The sequence below is a fragment of the Sturnus vulgaris genome, chromosome 2, assembly GCF_052056855.1.
Source record: "Sturnus vulgaris isolate bStuVul1 chromosome 2, bStuVul1.hap1, whole genome shotgun sequence".
NCBI classification, from domain to species: domain Eukaryota; kingdom Metazoa; phylum Chordata; class Aves; order Passeriformes; family Sturnidae; genus Sturnus; species Sturnus vulgaris.
Genome location: NC_142244.1, coordinates 17,342,668 through 17,359,992, shown reverse-complemented (window position 1 = coordinate 17,359,992; position 17,325 = coordinate 17,342,668). Strand labels below are relative to the sequence as shown.

General features: G+C 44.6%; 2 protein-coding genes across 15 annotated transcripts in view; one reads left to right on the top strand and one right to left on the bottom strand.

The window, feature by feature from the left end:
- The window catches only part of CD247 (CD247 molecule), a 47,997-nt gene extending 43,065 nt beyond the window's left edge, over positions 1-4,932 (top strand). The window contains exons 5-8 of one of the 4 annotated variants that reach the window (XM_014882823.2): positions 257-292; positions 951-1,007; positions 2,215-2,253; positions 2,968-4,932. In XM_014882823.2, the coding sequence (XP_014738309.2) occupies positions 257-292; positions 951-1,007; positions 2,215-2,253; positions 2,968-3,033 (198 nt within the window). In that variant the 3' untranslated portion in view covers positions 3,034-4,932. Of the gene's footprint in view, positions 1-256; positions 293-950; positions 1,008-2,211 lie in introns of all 4 variants that reach the window. The other 3 variants (XM_014882822.2, XM_088158218.1, XM_088158209.1) reach the window with 3 other exon arrangements.
- A 188-nt stretch (positions 4,933-5,120) lies between these two features.
- Positions 5,121-17,325, bottom strand: part of POU2F1 (POU class 2 homeobox 1) — a 112,890-nt gene continuing 100,685 nt past the window's right edge. For all 11 annotated transcript variants that reach the window (XM_088158140.1, XM_088158148.1, XM_088158157.1 and 8 more), the window contains one exon: positions 5,121-17,028. In XM_088158140.1, coding sequence (XP_088014266.1) covers positions 16,718-17,028 — 311 coding nt within the window. In that variant the 3' untranslated portion in view covers positions 5,121-16,717. The remainder of the gene's footprint in view (positions 17,029-17,325) is intronic.

Sequence of the window (17,325 nt, the reverse complement as noted above, 5' to 3'; positions counted from 1 at the left end):
AAGGGAAAGGAGGGAAAACCTCCTGCATCAGCAAGTGACAGCTGTAGGGAGGGAGCAGAGAAGAACTAAGTTTTACCAATTGTTAAAATGAAATTAATTTTCCCCAGAACAAGTTGTCCGGTAGGATGGGCTGGAATGGGCAGGGAAAGTCCATAGAGCCGTAGCTGTGCCATGGAGCAAATGCATAAGCACGTACAAGGTGGTGAAGGATGCTGGTAGCGCAATGTATGGGCAACTTTTTTCTTCTGTTTTACAGCAGAGGAGAAAGAACCCTCAGGACACTGTCTACACTGTGAGTAGAGCACTCTGGAGGGAGCAGGGAGGGAGGGATGGCAGGAAACAGGAGATTCTGTTTCATAAGAGACTTCCCCCCCTACCCGATTTCAGTTTTGATTCAAAACTCAACAGCTGCTTTTCAAGACCTCTCTTCCCTTCCACCCAACTCTTCCCTCCAGATCCTCTGTTTTTGCTTGCAAATTGCTGCTCACTTCTGAGTGACAGGAGAAAAGCACTGGGGAGATGTGGAAAAGAACTTGGATCAAGATACTTGCTAATGCCTAATGCTAGTGACTAACCAACCTTCCTCCCATGGGATTGCTGCTGCAGTATTTCCTGTGCATGGACTCCAGCCCCTGTGGCTGTTCTCTGGCAAAGGCCAAATGCCAGTGCATCTAAGAGGGGCTGCTTAGGAACCTCTTGATAGAGCTGATTTGACTCTGGCTAAATGTGGTGGTCTGTGCTGCAAAGCACAGATACAGGAATGTTGATTCTCACATCTTAATTTGGGTCATTCTGGGTCTTCAGTGCTTGAGAAATGAGCTTGTTTCCAAGACCTTAACTGCTGTTGAATCATGAGACACTGTGAGATCAGCTGGTTTTAAATGTGGTACCCAGGGGCTGGCTTGGCTTTTCTATTGTCACACTGACTCTTTCCCCCTCTCTGCCTGCAGTCACTGCAGAAGGACAAGATGGGTGAGGCATACAGTGAGATTGGAATGAAGGGAGAGGTAAGTTACTTTCCTTCCTGGTGAAAACATGGCAACAGAAAACATGTCAGCTTTTGGGCAGAAAACCCCTGACAGCTGCCCTGGCTGAGGGGGCACAGGGAGTGAGATGGGGGAGGAACAGCTGAAGGAAGGTCTGGTGTCAAGTGCTGCAATGGTCCAGCAGCACTGGAAGATTTTGGGGCATGTTTCTCCAGAGCAGTGTGAAGCTGCAGGTTTATGGTTTTCCCTCCACGGGCTGCTGAGGCTGGCTGCTTTTCCAGGATCCAGGAGAGCAAGTGCCAGCCCCTCCTTATGCCTGACTTCAAACAAGGAATAGGGGAAATGTCCTCCTTCCCACAGCTCTGCTCTCAAATGTTTAAGGCAGCACACATCAGTCACGTCTCCAGCTGCAGCAGAGGGAGAGTTTTAGCTCTGTGCACAAACTGCTGGGGGAGGGGGGCTTGTGTCGAAAACAAACCATCTGGGGACGCTTGTTTATGGCAAAATGAAAAATTGCTCTGACCTACACAGGTTCTATTTTATGTCAAAGTGTCATATATATATATATAACCTTTCATTTCCTTCTGACACATGAAAAAAGGGGCATTTCAAAACAAAGTTTAGTGTTGAGAAATGCTGAAGCAACACCAACATTTAATCTCTTCCCCTTTTTTATTCTAATGCTCCTCTGCCAGAATCAAGCTCTGCCTGAGCTATGAGGCTATAAAGTTGCACCATGTTTTTTGAATGTTTCTGTTTCTGGAGGGACAAGAACACCAAAGACCTTGTCCCATTCCAAATATATGATCATTTAATAGGTTGCTGCAATTTTAACTGTAACAAGCACTACTCCTTGACACATTTGTGATACAATCTATTACTAAATAATCAGCGTCTACAGAAATGCTGCCAAATCTCTATATATACAGTGAATCAAAGAAATAGCAACACTCTAACAGTATGACAGGAAAATATGTCAGCAAACCAAACCAATTTGTTTTTATTTCCTATCCTCTCTATTTTCTCCTTAACAGCCCTTGCAGCATGTTGGGGCTGGTCCAGACTTACCAGGTGTTTTCCTGTGCAGAGCAGAGTCCAGGCCATGCACAGCTGGCACATCCTGTACGCCCTCAGCAGAGCACGGGGAAACTCAGGGGCTTCTTTCTTTTTGCATAATCAGGAAAGCACCCATTAATCAATCGATGCTTGTTTTATTTTCCCAAAGCAGCAGAGACGGCGAGGCAAAGGGCATGAAGGTCTCTACCAGGTAGGCACCACCTCTCACAGCTGCTCTCCTCACCTGTCCTCCCCGGTGGCTGGATATCCAATGGCACTGTCAGGGAGGCACAGAGAAGTGAAAGGCAGCTGGAAGTTTCCCAAGCAGGCACCAGGTGTCTCACTAACTCCTCACTCTTGGAAGCCCCGGCTACCTCTGCTCTGGGATCTGCAACGCAGGGCACAGCTGCCTAACCCGAGCAGGCTGTCAGGGAAAGGACTGGGCATCATTGGAAGGGCTGTCAGGAAATGCTTCCCAGGATTCCAAACCACCTGAGGTCCCACTGCCAGCTTACTTACCCAGAGCTACACCCGATTTCCCTTCCAAATCAAAGAAGAGAAGTCCAGAGAACAAAGTTCATGATTTGATGTCTGTTCATTTAATTATCGATGCTCATTCTAGCATCAGTTAGCTCTTAATAACATGCAAATAAAATGTACTCCAAAGATGGGCAGAACCAGTTAGGATGATTTGCTGTAGTCATATTTTCATACCAATTATTCAGGATGTACCTTGCCTTCAGGTAAGTAATAGCTATTTGGACCACACGATGACTAAAGAATCACTCAAGAGTAAAAACCTCTGAAGGGGGAAAAAAAAATCAGACTTAAACTCCTGACTGAGCCCCTGCCATCCTGTTGCTGCCAATCAGCCAGGAACTACTCACGCTCATCCCTCACCTGTTTTTCTGGTTTTCTTTTTCAGGGGCTCAGTGCAGCAACCAAGGACACTTATGATGCTCTCCAAATGCAGCCTTTACCCCCCCGCTAAGTGGGAGCCTCAGAAGGGATGGGCAAGAGTGAGAGATGCCCACCTGCCTTGGGGAGGAGAGGGAGGAAAGCCTTTTTCATCCAACACAAGCACTGTGTGTTTTCTTGTGCAAGAATCTCCTTGGGTTGGTGCACAGAATCTGGACCTGGCCCTTTCCTTCTCCCTCTCCTCCTGAACCATGTAACTGCTTCTGCTCTTAGAATGTACATATAACTGTGAAGTTGTTTCCAATTATAGGGGGTATTAGGCTGATTTTTTTTTTTTAAATAAGGTTTGTGTTGTGGGACCAGACCACACTTTCTAACAAATACAGCTATTTCCATAGCTCTTCCTTGTCTTCCAGAGTATTAAGACATAGAATTATGGCTTTATTGCATTTAAATAATTTGCAAAGATAGGACTGTATTTACTTCCTGTAGTATTTATCTTAGGACTATTTCACCCTTTTTGCTTTAAATTTACCTTTTAAAAACTGCTTCAGTGGAGGGCAACTTTTTCTTTAACTCTTTAAAAAAGAGTGACATGATGTTACAGCAGTGACGCAGAGAGGCTGAATGCCAACTTTCCCATAGGAAGAAAATATCCCAAAAAAGATCAAGCAGTGGCACTGCCACTCATCTATAAATATGAGACAGGTAAGCTGAGTGAGAGACTTCTCTAAAGGCAGAAAAACAAAGAAAACAAGGAGATGGATGGGTTCCCCTATTATCAGTTCCTGACAACAAACGGTACAAAGGCAACATAAATGCAGTTTCAAAGCAGTCTCTCATGAGGCTGCTTCCAAAAGGTGCAGGTATCATTGCAAAGAGGTTCCAGTTCAATCATGTCACGTTTTTTTTATGGATTAATAAAACACAGTCCCGTGTGTGTGTAGGGAGCAGCAATGGGAATGGCACGAGCTCCTTACCTGAGGCATTCAGACTGTCTGAGCCAGGCTGCACCCAGCAGCACCATCTCCCAGGGAAGCTGAGGAGGACAGGATTCCAACAGGAGCTCCTACACACATCCCAGAGGCTGGGATGGGCTGTTGGGAAAATGCCCCAAACCCAGGTATCAAGGGGACACTCACCTCCTGCTGCTGCAGCCTCACTTTTGCCCATGCCTCGCAAGGCTGCACAGTGAAGCCTGGAGGAATTCAGCAAGGACAAATCCAGCCCAGCAAAATGAGGGATGTTTCACCTTGACTCAGGAGCCCACCAACCATCTCATCAGTCCTCACAGAAGCAGCAGAGCTAAAGCAAGGCTGTGGCAACAAGAGCTGCTGTTCTTGGGTGCTGCCCAGATGAGGTTACGTCTTCTTTCCAGAGACTTGGGTGGGTTAGCAGCAGAAAAAACTCGTAGAAATGGGTGCTATGCAAGTTCCAAGGCAGTTTTACTTCTTTAGCAGTAAAACTGTACCTGCAGTAGGTGCTTGTAGCTTTTAAAAAATATTTGCAATAAATTAAAGCAAAAAAAAATTAAACTGAGACATGGTAATAAATGCTTCTTGCACAAAAAAAAGAGAATTCCTAGATCCTCTACTGTTCTGCAGTGACAAGAAAAATTGAGAGAACTGGGTGATAACTGAGACAGCTGAACTGAAAATTACAGTAAAGTTATGCTGCAAAGCACTCGATGCAAGAACAAAGATTGCTGAAAACAGCTTTCTCTCTTTAAATCACCATAACTGTATCTGCTAGATGTAGAAGTCACAAGCTTTGGCAGCGTGAAATACCAACCACCAAACAATAGGAACAAAATTCTTTGGGGGAAAAAAGAAAAAAAAATCACCTTTATGCTCTTTATATATCAATGGATACCCTGATTTCAAAAAGCATCCAACGCTGGTTTTGGGGCCACTCACCGTGGGGTGGAGCTGAGTCTCCTCTTTGCCTTCAGGAAGCCACTGAAGTTGTTTCTGCTTTTAGGAGAGGAGCTGATAAATACAGAATTAGAACAAAAGCTTCCAGCAGAGTGCATAAAACCCGGGCTCTCCTCCAGTTTGCCAAGACAAAGGGCACCACAGATTCATCTTCTGGCCCACTCTGATGCACAGGGGAAGGGGAATCAGCCTCCCCCGACACATTTAAAAACTACAAACAAGTGCATACATGTTAAAACACTTGGAAAATGGTTTAATGATGTTTACAACAGAAATGAACTGTACAATTACAGTAAGTTTAATATATATAAAAAATTACAGCAGACAAATGCATCTACACAAAATCTACCTTTTCATTCTGATTTACTGTAATCTACACAATCTCTCAATGCCTACAGCTATCTGTAGGCAACCACTGGGAAAATAATAATAATAATAATATAATAATAATAAAGGACATCTTTAAAGAGACAGCATTTCGCCTTCCTCCTCACCCTTAGTGTGATCAGCAAGGTTTTGAAATGTGTGGGACTCTCACATTTCAGTCTCAAGAAAAGCCTGGGTTGCGTTTGGATAGGGTACTCCCATAATGGCCCTTGATTTCAAGTGTTCTTCTGACCTCAAGTGTATAAATGCAGTTTATGAGGAAGGGCAAGAGAAAAAAAAAAATCTCCCAGCCAGTGTAAGCAGGCAGTTGCGCAGAGCAGTGAAACCATTAGGACCAAAAACTTGTCTTATTTAGAAAAAAAAGCAAAAAAGGACTGCCCAGACACTACAGACATTCACAAATCCTCATTTCTCTGAAAATTATTATCAGATTTAGAAGAAAGGGCTTGGTTTTCCACTCCCAATTCTTCATACAAAGGGGTAGTTTTCAAACTAACACGTTAAATACTTTTTTGAAACAAAATTTAAGCTACTTCCTCTTTGGCCCACCCCTTAAAAACAGTGAAACCCCCTTTGCACTGAGAAAGAACCTCAGGTCAGTGGGGGAAAAAAAAAGAACATGCTGTCTCTTTAAAAAGAAAGAAAGAATCCCAGTTGGGAGTGGCCATCAGTGAAAATGCGATCCAAATTGGCGGTCTGGTGGAAATTCCTCACGGAATATTATGTACAGTTTAAAAACCCTTTGTAGTTGGTTTTTCTTTTATTATTATTTATGAACACCTAGGCAGTGAAAACTGTTATGTTAATACATACATAGACACACCCAAAACATACAAAAATACTATTATTTCAAACTACTAAGAATAGGACAAGTTCAGTTATCTCCATGCTATGACTTTAAGAGCATTACACTGAAACAAACAAGAATTTAAACGACAATTTTTTAATATCCCAGAAATATACCAAAATATACATCTAAGCTTTGGAATTACTGAGGTTAGACTAATGCAAGTGCTGGGTAATCGTACTTAATACACAAGTCTAAGGTTCTGCAGGAAAGAAATTATCTTTGGTATCTGCATCAGGCTAATAATATTAACATTTGGATTTTGCTTTGGGATAGAGCTTGTCTGACCCTAGAACCAAACACCCCCCAATCAACTGAGATTAAAAAGATCCATGTAAAAAGTTCCTCCATTTGCAATCCCCCCCCAAAAGTTAAAAAGTCACAGGCATCTACCTAGCATAAAAGGTTGAGAAATACAATGCATAGTTGCACAGTGGTGCTGCAAAAATAAAAGAAATCTAGAAAAAAGGAACTAGAGGAGAAATGAAAAGCTGCTTCTTCTTCTTTCAGGGATTTCTCACGACAGGACAGCCTCTTCCAAGCAGTGAAGGGGGGGGAAGCTCAGAAGTGCACCTCAGCGTGTATTAATCAACATCACCCAGCCCCCAGAGGGTTAAAGCACCCAGCAGAGCAGCCAATCCTGCACCCAAGTCTTCAGCTCCTCAACCCACCTGCGAAGCCCTGGCCTCCCTTCCCAGCGCCCCAGATTTCACCCTGGAGCTGGGATTTGCTGCCCAGGGCGTTCTGGAGCCCCGGGCTGGCAGCGACCCTCGCCTGGCCAGCCCAGGCCAGGCTGGCCTCACAGGTGGGCTTGGTGCTGAAGACGCCCTTTGTCTTTGGTTTGTTTGTTTGTTTTGAGTTTATACAATCATTAGGAAATCTTTGGTTTTGGCTGGAAATTTTAAAAGAACAAAACAAAACAAAGAAACCGCCCCCTCCCGACTTATAGCAGCCACCGTGACCTGACAAAGCTTCTCTTTCCCATGGGGGTAGGGGAACTACATTCAAATAAAGATGGACCGGGTTAAGGATGCAGCTTCTGGCCAGGTTGGGGAGTGGGGAAGGGATACAGGATTGTCAAATAATAAAGAAGAAAATTAAGTATTTGGAGATTTCTATTTTTTTTTTTTTTGCCTTTTTTCTTTGTTTCTTTGTTTGTTTTTTTGGTCATGTTAAAAAGTGAGTAGCATGTACGCAGCACTGGGCTGAGAGCACCTCCAGGCCCTGGAGCTCAGCGTGGCTCCGGGGCGGGAAAAGGCAGCGTGGGTGGCCCTTTTCCATGGAGAGTGGAGGGGAGGGGGTGGATATTCACAGACTAATCAAGAGGACCCCTTGTAACCAAAGGAAATAAGATAAGATTGCAATTTGCCCTCACTTTGCAGTAGCTTTTAAGCAGCGACATTCAGAGGCGTTAGGGGGTCACTCCCCAGGTTGCAGGTCACGGGGTGCTATAGGCCAGAGTTCAGTGTTAATCAAAGGAGGGAGGGCAGACTTGGCAACTCTGTGGGGTTTGGAGAAAGTTAAAGCAAGTTACTCAGTTACGAGTTAGAAATGAGGTATACGACAGCTCCTGTACCTGTGGCGGATAAACACCCCACACCTACTCACACCTAGCCTTAGACACTACCACAGAGGAAGGAAATGGAACAACGGCATGGCAGGGACCAAGGAGCTCCTGCCCGGGAGTGCTGGCACACGGGGGGCACAGCGGGGACACAGGGGGTGCCCAGGGGCCGGTGCTGCTCCAGCCCTGCCCGAGCCACCCGCGGGCGGCCCCGCAGCGGTGCCTTCCCTTCCCCGCCCGGCCTGAGCTCCGAGCCTTTGTCTCAGGCGCAGGGAGCGCCACGGTCACAGAGGCCGACACGTGGAGAGTGAACGGGGGAAGAACTAAAGGTTTTGTCTCAACTGCCTTGTTCTCAGGACACTGTCACGGGTGCTCTTGCTCCTTAAATGGTTTCTCAAGGGGGTTGTGCGATCTCCACGAGTTGCCCCTTGGCATGCCATTCCCTAAGGTCTTAGGATTCCTACTGGTAAATAATTTCAGGGTTTTATAGCACCGCAACATGCCGGCTTGGAACGCACACGAAGTTATGACATTCAGGAAACAGGGCTTCTGTAGCTGCTGCCACAGAATTCAGCAAAGGCAGTGTGAATCCTGAAGTGGGGCCTACAACAGATAAGACAATTTTTGGAGGGAAGGGGAAGCTAACGTGATAAATTAAGTATCTTACGGTAAGTATTATGTAAAGCTCTGCCAGAGAATATTCCCCAGCAGACCGACAAGAGTCTTAAGACAGATCAGCATTTTGGTCTGAGCTACTTGACAATGTCCTGTTTTGGTAGAGAGATGAAATAAGGCAGAGGGGGTATGTTCCAGTTCTGGGGCTGAGCCTCAGCAGCACTAAGGAACGCCAAAGGGTATCATCTTCCCTCGCCTCCCACAAGCTGTTTCATTTCCTTCCTCAGATTTGTTTTCCATAAAGCACACCTTGTTTTCCACTTCTTTTGTTCCAAGTGCTCTTTTCTTTGAGAAGTCATTTCTTCAATATCCCTATTACCTATCTATAAATCTAACTAGCTCTTTGAAAAGTCACACAATATTAATACCACTTTTACATAATGTCAGAACAACAATTCTATTAGTAAAGCTTTCAGTGAAGTTCTGCAACCCGATTGGTGTCCGGAGGAAGAGTAGCTGGACACCCCGCTCTCCCCCTTCCTCCCTCCCTTTCTTCACAAGAGCTCACCAAGTTCACTGATAAAACAGCTCAGCCCAATAGCACGATACATGAACATGTACAAGGCTGCTTTGGGGAGCAAAGAAAGGAGTCTTCGAGGTCCCTCCCTTAAGAGAAAGACCATATGCAAAAGCTGTTGAACAGACTCTGACCTTGGACTACACTGCTTCCACATCTGAAGGAAAGAAACAGTTTTCCCTGACTGTATCCCAACATCAGCCTAAGACCTGCAGCACTGGGCAAACCCCAGACACCGTTTGTCTTCACAGAGCCAAAGCAACTCCATGCAGAAAAGGTGGGAGTACCCGCAAGAGATGAGGTCCTTAGAGGAAGGGACACTGACCCAAAGCTCAAAAAAACCCCACCCAGCTTTTCCTCTTACCCGCTCTGAGAACAGCAGAGCTGACAACTTATCAGTGCCTTTGGTTCCCTACGAGGCCACTGGGAATTCTCCGTCCCCAGTGGAGTCGAGCTCCTTTAGAAACCCAGCTCTCGCTCCCCGGCGCCGGCTGGCGCTCACACGCACTCACACACACACCCACCCACCCACCCACACACACCCTGCCCTCTTCCCCTGCTCCAGCAGCCTCAGGGGAAACGGGAAGGGAGCCTTGGAGCCCACGTGGAGCTGGCTGCAGCACCCCCCCAAGGCAAGAACCACTCGCTCTTCTGCTACTCCCACCACAACACCGAGACATGGGCCAGGAGAACGACCTGGTCCCTCGCCAACATCACCTCAAAGCTCCTCTCCCACAACCGTCTCACAGTATTTCAACCCTTTCAGGCAGACCAGCCAGGTGTTAGGAGTAGGTTAGCTTTCACCTCTCTCAGTTTGGTTTTTTCTTTCATAGTTTTTGGTCTAGACAGGATTAGCATTGCTATTAGAAAAGGAAGTGTTTAAAAAGTTTTCCACCTATTATCAAGCACTACAAGCCCTACATTCAGTAACAAGACAAGGGGGATAAAAGGAACCTGTTTCACTTTTGCTCTCCCAGATAGATTAAGATGCGACAACCATTCTTGTCCCTCCCTGGAGTTAAACACAGCGGACCCAGTTCAGCTCTGGAACAACTCAACTCAACTGAAATGGATTTACAGCCCCGAGGTCGATCCCAGCCCAGTACAGCCATCTCTCCCCCGAGCCTCCCCGATATTTGTTGCCTCATCTTCAGATCCCAGCGAGGGGCAAGGAAAGGCCGAGAGGGAGGGAAGTGTGCGCACACTCGAAAGGACCCTGAACAGCAACCCCATCAGTAACCTGCATGCCACCACGTGCTGTGCTGCAGATTAGACCACAGATAAACCAACCAAACAACAATCCCAAACCCAGGAGCGACAAAATGTTTCCTTTGGCAAGACAGATACGAGGAAAAAAATTTATGAGCAAACATTTTCCTTCTAACACAGTCAAACCCCCTTCTCTGCCCCCAACATCCACCCACCCCCACCCGACCCTATAAAGTTGTAACCTATAAACAGGATCTCAAATACATACAGCATAATCATGTTTATCAATCATAATAAACCATCAGTTCAACTAAACTCTACAGCTAGAATTATCTCCACTATTTATAAAGTTTGCTTTTCTCTTCTGATTTTTTCAGTTTAAAACCAGTTCTGCGACAATGCTAAGCTATGCTGAGGTATTTTATGAAGGTGCCAGAAGCCAGCTGCTACCCACAAGTATTGTTCTCAGAGCTGTATGGTGCTACCTTTCGCTGAGGGAAGACGGGGAAGGAGCAAGGAGGGAAAGAGGCAGAGGGATGGAGACAGGGAGGGAGAAAGGGGGCCCAGATTATTCCAGTTATGGACGGTTCTTAGCACTGATGGACCTAAAAGTAGCCCCAAGACAAAGCTCAGTAGCTGCTTGATGTTTAAGATTTTGGTCAGAAAAGAAGTACTTGATACGTTCTACATATTGACCTTATTTACTTGACTAAAAGATGTCTTTTCTCCCACAGTTAAACTATTTGTAATTTCAGTGCAATCTCCCTAACACCTTCCTAACAGCATCCCAATGGGTAAAAATTCAGAGCATGTCCCCACTTGGAGTATCCTAGGAGAAGTGGCAGACAGATCAAATGCAGATATAGATAAATTGAAAAAAATCAAGGTTTTTTTCCATGCATTACTGTGTCCATGTGTGAAGATATGCAAAGAGAGGAATTGCTTTTCATCGTTCCAAAAGCACTGAAACTACTTGCACTGACACAGAGGGAACTCGCATTGTGGAGACAAAGATATGAGCATCTTAAGAAACTGTGAATTGTGAGCCAACAACGTTTGGACAAAATCTCCCCTGTCAAATATATTTAAAGTATTTTAGGGGACTCCCCTCTGGAAAGAAGAGAGAAACAAGCAGCAACAAGAGATTTAATGAGTGAGAAGGGCAGAACTTGTGCAAGGTAGGTATCTTGAATTCTATATTGCTTTAGTACTTTGGGAGGGAGAGAGCAGATGTACTGGCTACAAAAATAGAAAGGGATTTGAGCTGGCTGTGTGAGAACTGACAACCATAAATGCAGTGGGGGGCAGCAGGCCAGCTTAGTCCTTTGGTAATACTCCACCCTAGGCAACATCCAACAGGGACAGACAGGCCCTGCTGGGGTACAGGGTGTGGAGAAACAGCATTTAACCATTTCAGGCAAAACAGGAAGAGGGAATAGTGACTCTTCATAAAGTTAATGTGACAATAAAAACATCTACATTTTAAACTTCCAGTTGAAAACAAAATATCATTGAAAGTTTGGACTAGGCATTATTTTATCTGTCCTAAAACACTCTAATGACCAGGAGAAGCTACCTGTCTCTTTAAAGCCATTCTGTATCTTTATATATTTCTTCATCTAAGAAAATATGAATTGATATTTAAGGTAAATTAAATGTTGCTTTGGTTTAGTATCTGTGGTATGGCTCCAGCTGTAATGGTTGTACTGCTCCATTTGCAACAACAACAAAAAAAGAGGGAATTCCTGTTTTTAGGAGCTCTGCTCTGCAGGCATGTGCACAGGGTTAAGGAATTAATCCTCCTGTCTCCTTCACTAACTCAACTGCAGAAATGTGTGAAAGGACCCTGTGTGAGGCTTACAGAGGGGGCATTTGAACATTAGGTCATAGCTCCAAGAGATGTCTACGTGCACATCCACACCACCTCACAGTGAATGATAAAAATGTACTAGCTTTTATATTTTTCAGATTCTCTGCTGCTTGATGTGTAACTCTGAAACTTCATATTAGGTGTTAGCAAGTTCTCTTTACGGGATATTTAGACAAAACAATCCCTACCCAGCTAGAGAATCAAGGATAACTCTACCCAAAAAGTAAAAACAGCCAAGGGAAGGGGCAAGCCATGGGGCTGAGACTTCATGGCCTGGAGCTGTGGTTGGACAACTGACCCCAATGTGTGGATGAACCAAAACTTATAAAAGTATAAAAACTCATGACCAGGATCCATCTTGGATTTGATTTGGGTGCAGCCCCAGCCAGGCTCTTGCACTGCCCAAGGTGTATCCTTTCAATAAATTCCTATTTTATCCCTTTTGCCCAGGCTAGTCTCTGTTCCAGGTCAGCCTTTCCAGGCATCAGTTCTGGCACCCCAGAGGGGACTTCAAGGCATCTGGAGGGTCCCTGGACTGAAGGAGTGCCCAGCTCCTGCCCCCCTGCTCTGTAGGAAATCTAAGCAGATGTAATGATTGTAAGCAGCCACACCTGTGTGTGCTTTCTTTGGGCTGTCAGTGAATCCTTCCACAGTGACTGTGGAGAGTGGGCTCTAAGGAGACCAAGTGTGCTAAAGTCAAAGTGTGCTAAAGCAAAACACGTTTTTCTTAAGATCAGGAAAAAAATGTCATCACCAAGCTACAAGACCAACTCCTGAAGCTATTCTCTAAATTATTTTCGACCTTCTGGGCATATCTGTGTTTGTGTCCCTGGAAATCTCCTGCTTTTTGAACTATTCGTGTCTGCAGGGAGAGTTTTTCACCTTCTCTTTTCTTGCCTGGGTACTTTGACTATGCTTGCAACTATGAAAAGCAACCCTCTCACCTTTAAGTACAGAGACATGGAACTCTGAAAAAGAGATGCTATTATCCTTTTCCAACACAAACTTCTTGTGATCATATTTACCGGGTCTGTACACAATTGTTATTGTTTCTTTTCAGATGCATCAATTTCTGCTGCCAGTATGATGATGATTTAAAAAGAAACTTCTGCTAAATTCTGGTCTCACATTCTTTTCATTCTCTGAAGGAGCACATGTGCTCTAACTTGGCAGATGTACACCCATTGCCAGTCTGATTCCTGTCTTTCACCTAAACACTGGAGGTAGCCAGCATCCATGAGGAAAAATGATGATAGGGATGAAAAGTAGGCTCCAGGAACAACAGTCAGTCAGTCACAGGGATGTTTCAGGGATCAATGAATCGGAGCACACTGGCAATGGATGCCATGGGATATGTGCTGTTTGGGTATTATGTCAGCTTCTGCAAACAAAAGCAAGCTTTTATGGATATGTGGCTACTCTGAGTTTCCAGTTTCTCTCAGAAAAAAACTCGCTAAGAAATTCCCTGGAATCTGGGCCCCAGATAGGGTGATGGGGTAGAGAAGAGGAGGGTAAAGGGGTATAAGGTGCTCACACCAAAGCCATGTGACCAATGCAAAGGTAGTCAGGAAAAAAAGCAGATTTTTATAATAAATAAACCATCCAAGCTGCATTAGTGTTCCAGATATGTACTCAACAAGACCCTCTCCCAACCACAAACCAGCAAGAATGGGACATGAAAACTCATTCAGACAGCTAATGGCACAGTCTCCTGGAACTGTGGAGAGAGGATTTTCCATTGATTTAAGGCCCACCTTTCTTTGTGTTTCCTAGATATCTGCAAGGACCACGCCCCCCACCCCCACCACAAAACCCCTGGGGAGGAGGGGATCCATCGGAGACAAGCCCGGTGGTCTCCTCCCTCGAACAAAAAAAAAGCTTCCTGATAAATTGTACTTTTGCACAGGTGTGAAAGTAAGCAGGGACTTTCAGAGTCAGGAACAAACGCTACAGCTGCGGTTTTCCCCATCCTCTTACTTCACTCAAAACAAGTCCAAGGACTTGCATTCCTTTGGTAAAAACTATAGACCGTGCTGTGGCCTCCAGACCAGCACAGTGGGTACCAGCATCTTCTCTTCTACTTTTTCCCTACCTCCCTGAAGCTCACCCAGCTGTACCTGTCGCTGCTCTGAAGCTTTTACTGTGGGCCATTGCCATTTTTACAGTATTATTCATAGCCCTAAGTCTCCTGCACGGCCTGAAGACGTAGAGACGCATCAAAAATACTGAGATTCATCCATACCGGGGGCGGGGGGGTAAAGGTGGGACCTCTTGGATTAACAATCCTCTGACATTGCCATTCTATTTACACATCAAATAAAAGAAAACAAATTAAAATCAAGTTAAGAGTCTGCCCCAAGGATAACACAAATTACCAACCAAAAAAAAAAAAAAAAGATTAAAAACAAGCAGCAACTTTTATATAAAATTAATAAAAACAAAAGACAAATGAAAAAGAAATTGTCAGTAGCATCTATCGCCTCTCTGCATCTGAACTGCACTTACACAAACTAGTCCATTAGTACAGCAGCTTGCTAGAAATTGACTTTGGTTCAAGCTTAGTTTTAAAAAAATAAAACATAAAAAAATCAAAAACACATAAGAAACGGTGGACGGACATTTGTTAGTTTCCCTGCTTGCAGTTCACTAGTTTTGAAGTTTTAGGGGTAATTGGTTTAAATATCAGTAAAACAGGAAGGTGGAGAGTTAGAGATGAACAGAGCAAAACCATGGTGGTGGGGGGAGAGATAAGGGGTTCTGCCACTTGAGTGCAAACACAAATCCCACATGCTCAGGCCACAAACCAAAGCATGGGTAGAGTTTAAAGTTGCTGCCTTCTGGATCTTGGATGAGAAGCTCCAGGATCCCCCTGAATCATCAACAAAATGAACGTAGCTGCATCAGCTCATTATTTTAGGACACTCTGGTGACAAAAGAAAAGGGGGTGGGTGGGAAAGGGACTCTTCTAATACCCTCACTAGCTAAAAGTAATTTAGTTTTATACACATGGCAGAAACCTTTAAATCCATCAGGAATGGTAAGTTCAACGTGAACTGCATTGCAGTGATCCAGTCTTCTCTCTTTAAAAATCTTTTTTTTTTTTGGTTCAGATACTAGATTGTATATTTAAGAATATACGGATCTAACTTCTGTACAGTTCATTACTCCTTCCTCATCCACAAAAATATCCTTTGCTCCACAGATCAGAATCAGCCTTAAAAAGTGAGTTCCAGTGCCAGGCCAGCCCTGGACACCGGCCAGAGCCTCAGACTGCTGCCCTCACCCTGCAGCTCAGAGACCACATGAGATCAGTCCAGGGTGTGCAAAGCCCCAGAGTGGCTCTGTTGTGTTGGCATTAACAATGGCACCTTCTGTTCCCATATTCCTGGCTTCTGTCTTTTGCAGCCAGAAGCATTTTTTTTTCTTTTACTAGGAAGCTCTTCTAAATAGTGTTGGAAGCATCAGAAAAGGAATATTGCTATGAATAGGGAGAATATGACCTTCTGAAATCTGGTACCAACTCACCTAGAGGGTATCTAGGACTGTAAATGCTGCTTCACGTGCTGCCAATTAGCCTGGGTCATGATGTTTTTTAAATATTTGTGTGTGCTCTTGCACAGCAAAACGAAATCACTGGAACAGAAGAGCCATCGGTATTGTCACACAATCCACACTCGGGAAGTCACTTCCCGCTCTCTGAAGTAAAAGGAAGCAAGCACGGGATGCCAAGAGCAGAATTTGGCCATTTTGTCTAAATATTTGAGAGAAGGAGAACGGCAGTTTGGAGCTAATTCCTACCTCTGCTTAAAAAGCAGAGACCAGCCTGGAAGTTTGCACACAATGATCTCTGCTGCTGCACTGAGCTTCCTGCACAAACGTGGAACATAATTTCTTCTGACCCCTACAAGTAGGCATTAGACAAATTCAAGGATGAGGAAACTGTTCAGAACATTTCCAGAAGATTAGGACAGAAAGTCTATTTGTGCTCCATTCTTCCTCTCCACCCCCCGCCCTCCCCCCATGGTGTGGGAGCTCGCTGAAAATAATCCAGGAGCAAAAGACAAACGCGTCCAAACTATATATATAAAAATAATAATAATAATAATCATAATAATAATAATAGAGATACACCAGTAATACAGGCCTGCCTAAATTGTACCAGTTAAGAAAGGAACCCCCAACATGATTGATACGATTATAAACACCTTGTATGACATAATGGCCTGTACAACAGACCTATAAAATGATAATTAAAAAAGAAAGATATTTAGACCAAAAAAACCAAGAAATCCCCTTCCTATGTTTGAACTGATAACCCACCTTAACTTGTCATTGTGACTGCTGGAAATGATAAGTAGTCCTTTCACTTTTTTTGTGTTTTTGTGGTTTTTAGTTTTTTTGTGGTTTTTTTTTTTTTTTTTTTACATTTTTGGTTAGAAAGTTCTCCGATCCATGAAGCGATCCTGAAAAGACAGTGTTTATTATAAAATTAGGCAAATGTCTGTCCCAGCTTTAAATCCTTCCTGTTTTGCTTTTGTTTTTTTTTTTCTCCTTTTTTTTTTTTGTGTTTTTTGTTTTTTTGTGGTTTTTTAAATATTTCTCCTTCTCTCTCTCTCTCTTTTTCTCTCTCTCTCTCTCTCTTGTCCCCAGCAACACGGCGAGAGATGCCCATGGCATTTTGAGTTCATCGACCGGGCTGGCAGCCGATCCCAGCGCACAGTGACCCAGGCTGCTGGAGCACAGCCCAGCCCGGCTCACTGTGCCTTGGAGGCAGTAGTGGTGGTGGACGTGGCCCCGCTGGCAGAGGCCACGGTGAGGAGAGAGTTCTGGATGGACTCGGCTGAGGTGGAGGTGGCGTGAAGGCTGGCGACTGGTCCAGAGGCCCCTGCGGAGGCTGCAGCTGCAGAGACCAAGCTAACTGGGTTGCTGGTGAGCAGAGAAAGGTTCTGAGGGTTCAGGAACAGAGGGGCAGTGACGATGTTAGGGGTACCTCCAGCATTGGCAAACACCAAGTTTCCAGTTGCATCCAGTGATGTTATTGGAAGAGAGCCACCAGATGCAAGAGCTAAAAAAAGGGAAAGTTGAGCAGGGAGGAGATAACATTAGCAGTAAGCAACAATGCAAAAAAAAGTGCCTAAAAGCAAGAGGTCTCTGCATCTGCCTTTCTCTGATATATGTGCTCTCTAAATCAGAGGACAGTTGCCTCATCACGGGCTGCTCTGTTTTTTTTTTTTTCAAAATAACCATCAGACAAGATCTTGCAGATACTAAAATGCGTCTTTCATTTGCTGCTAAATAATTCCACTGTGCCTTTCTTCGGCTCTTTTAGCACAATACTGGTCTGTGTTTCCTGCCACACAAA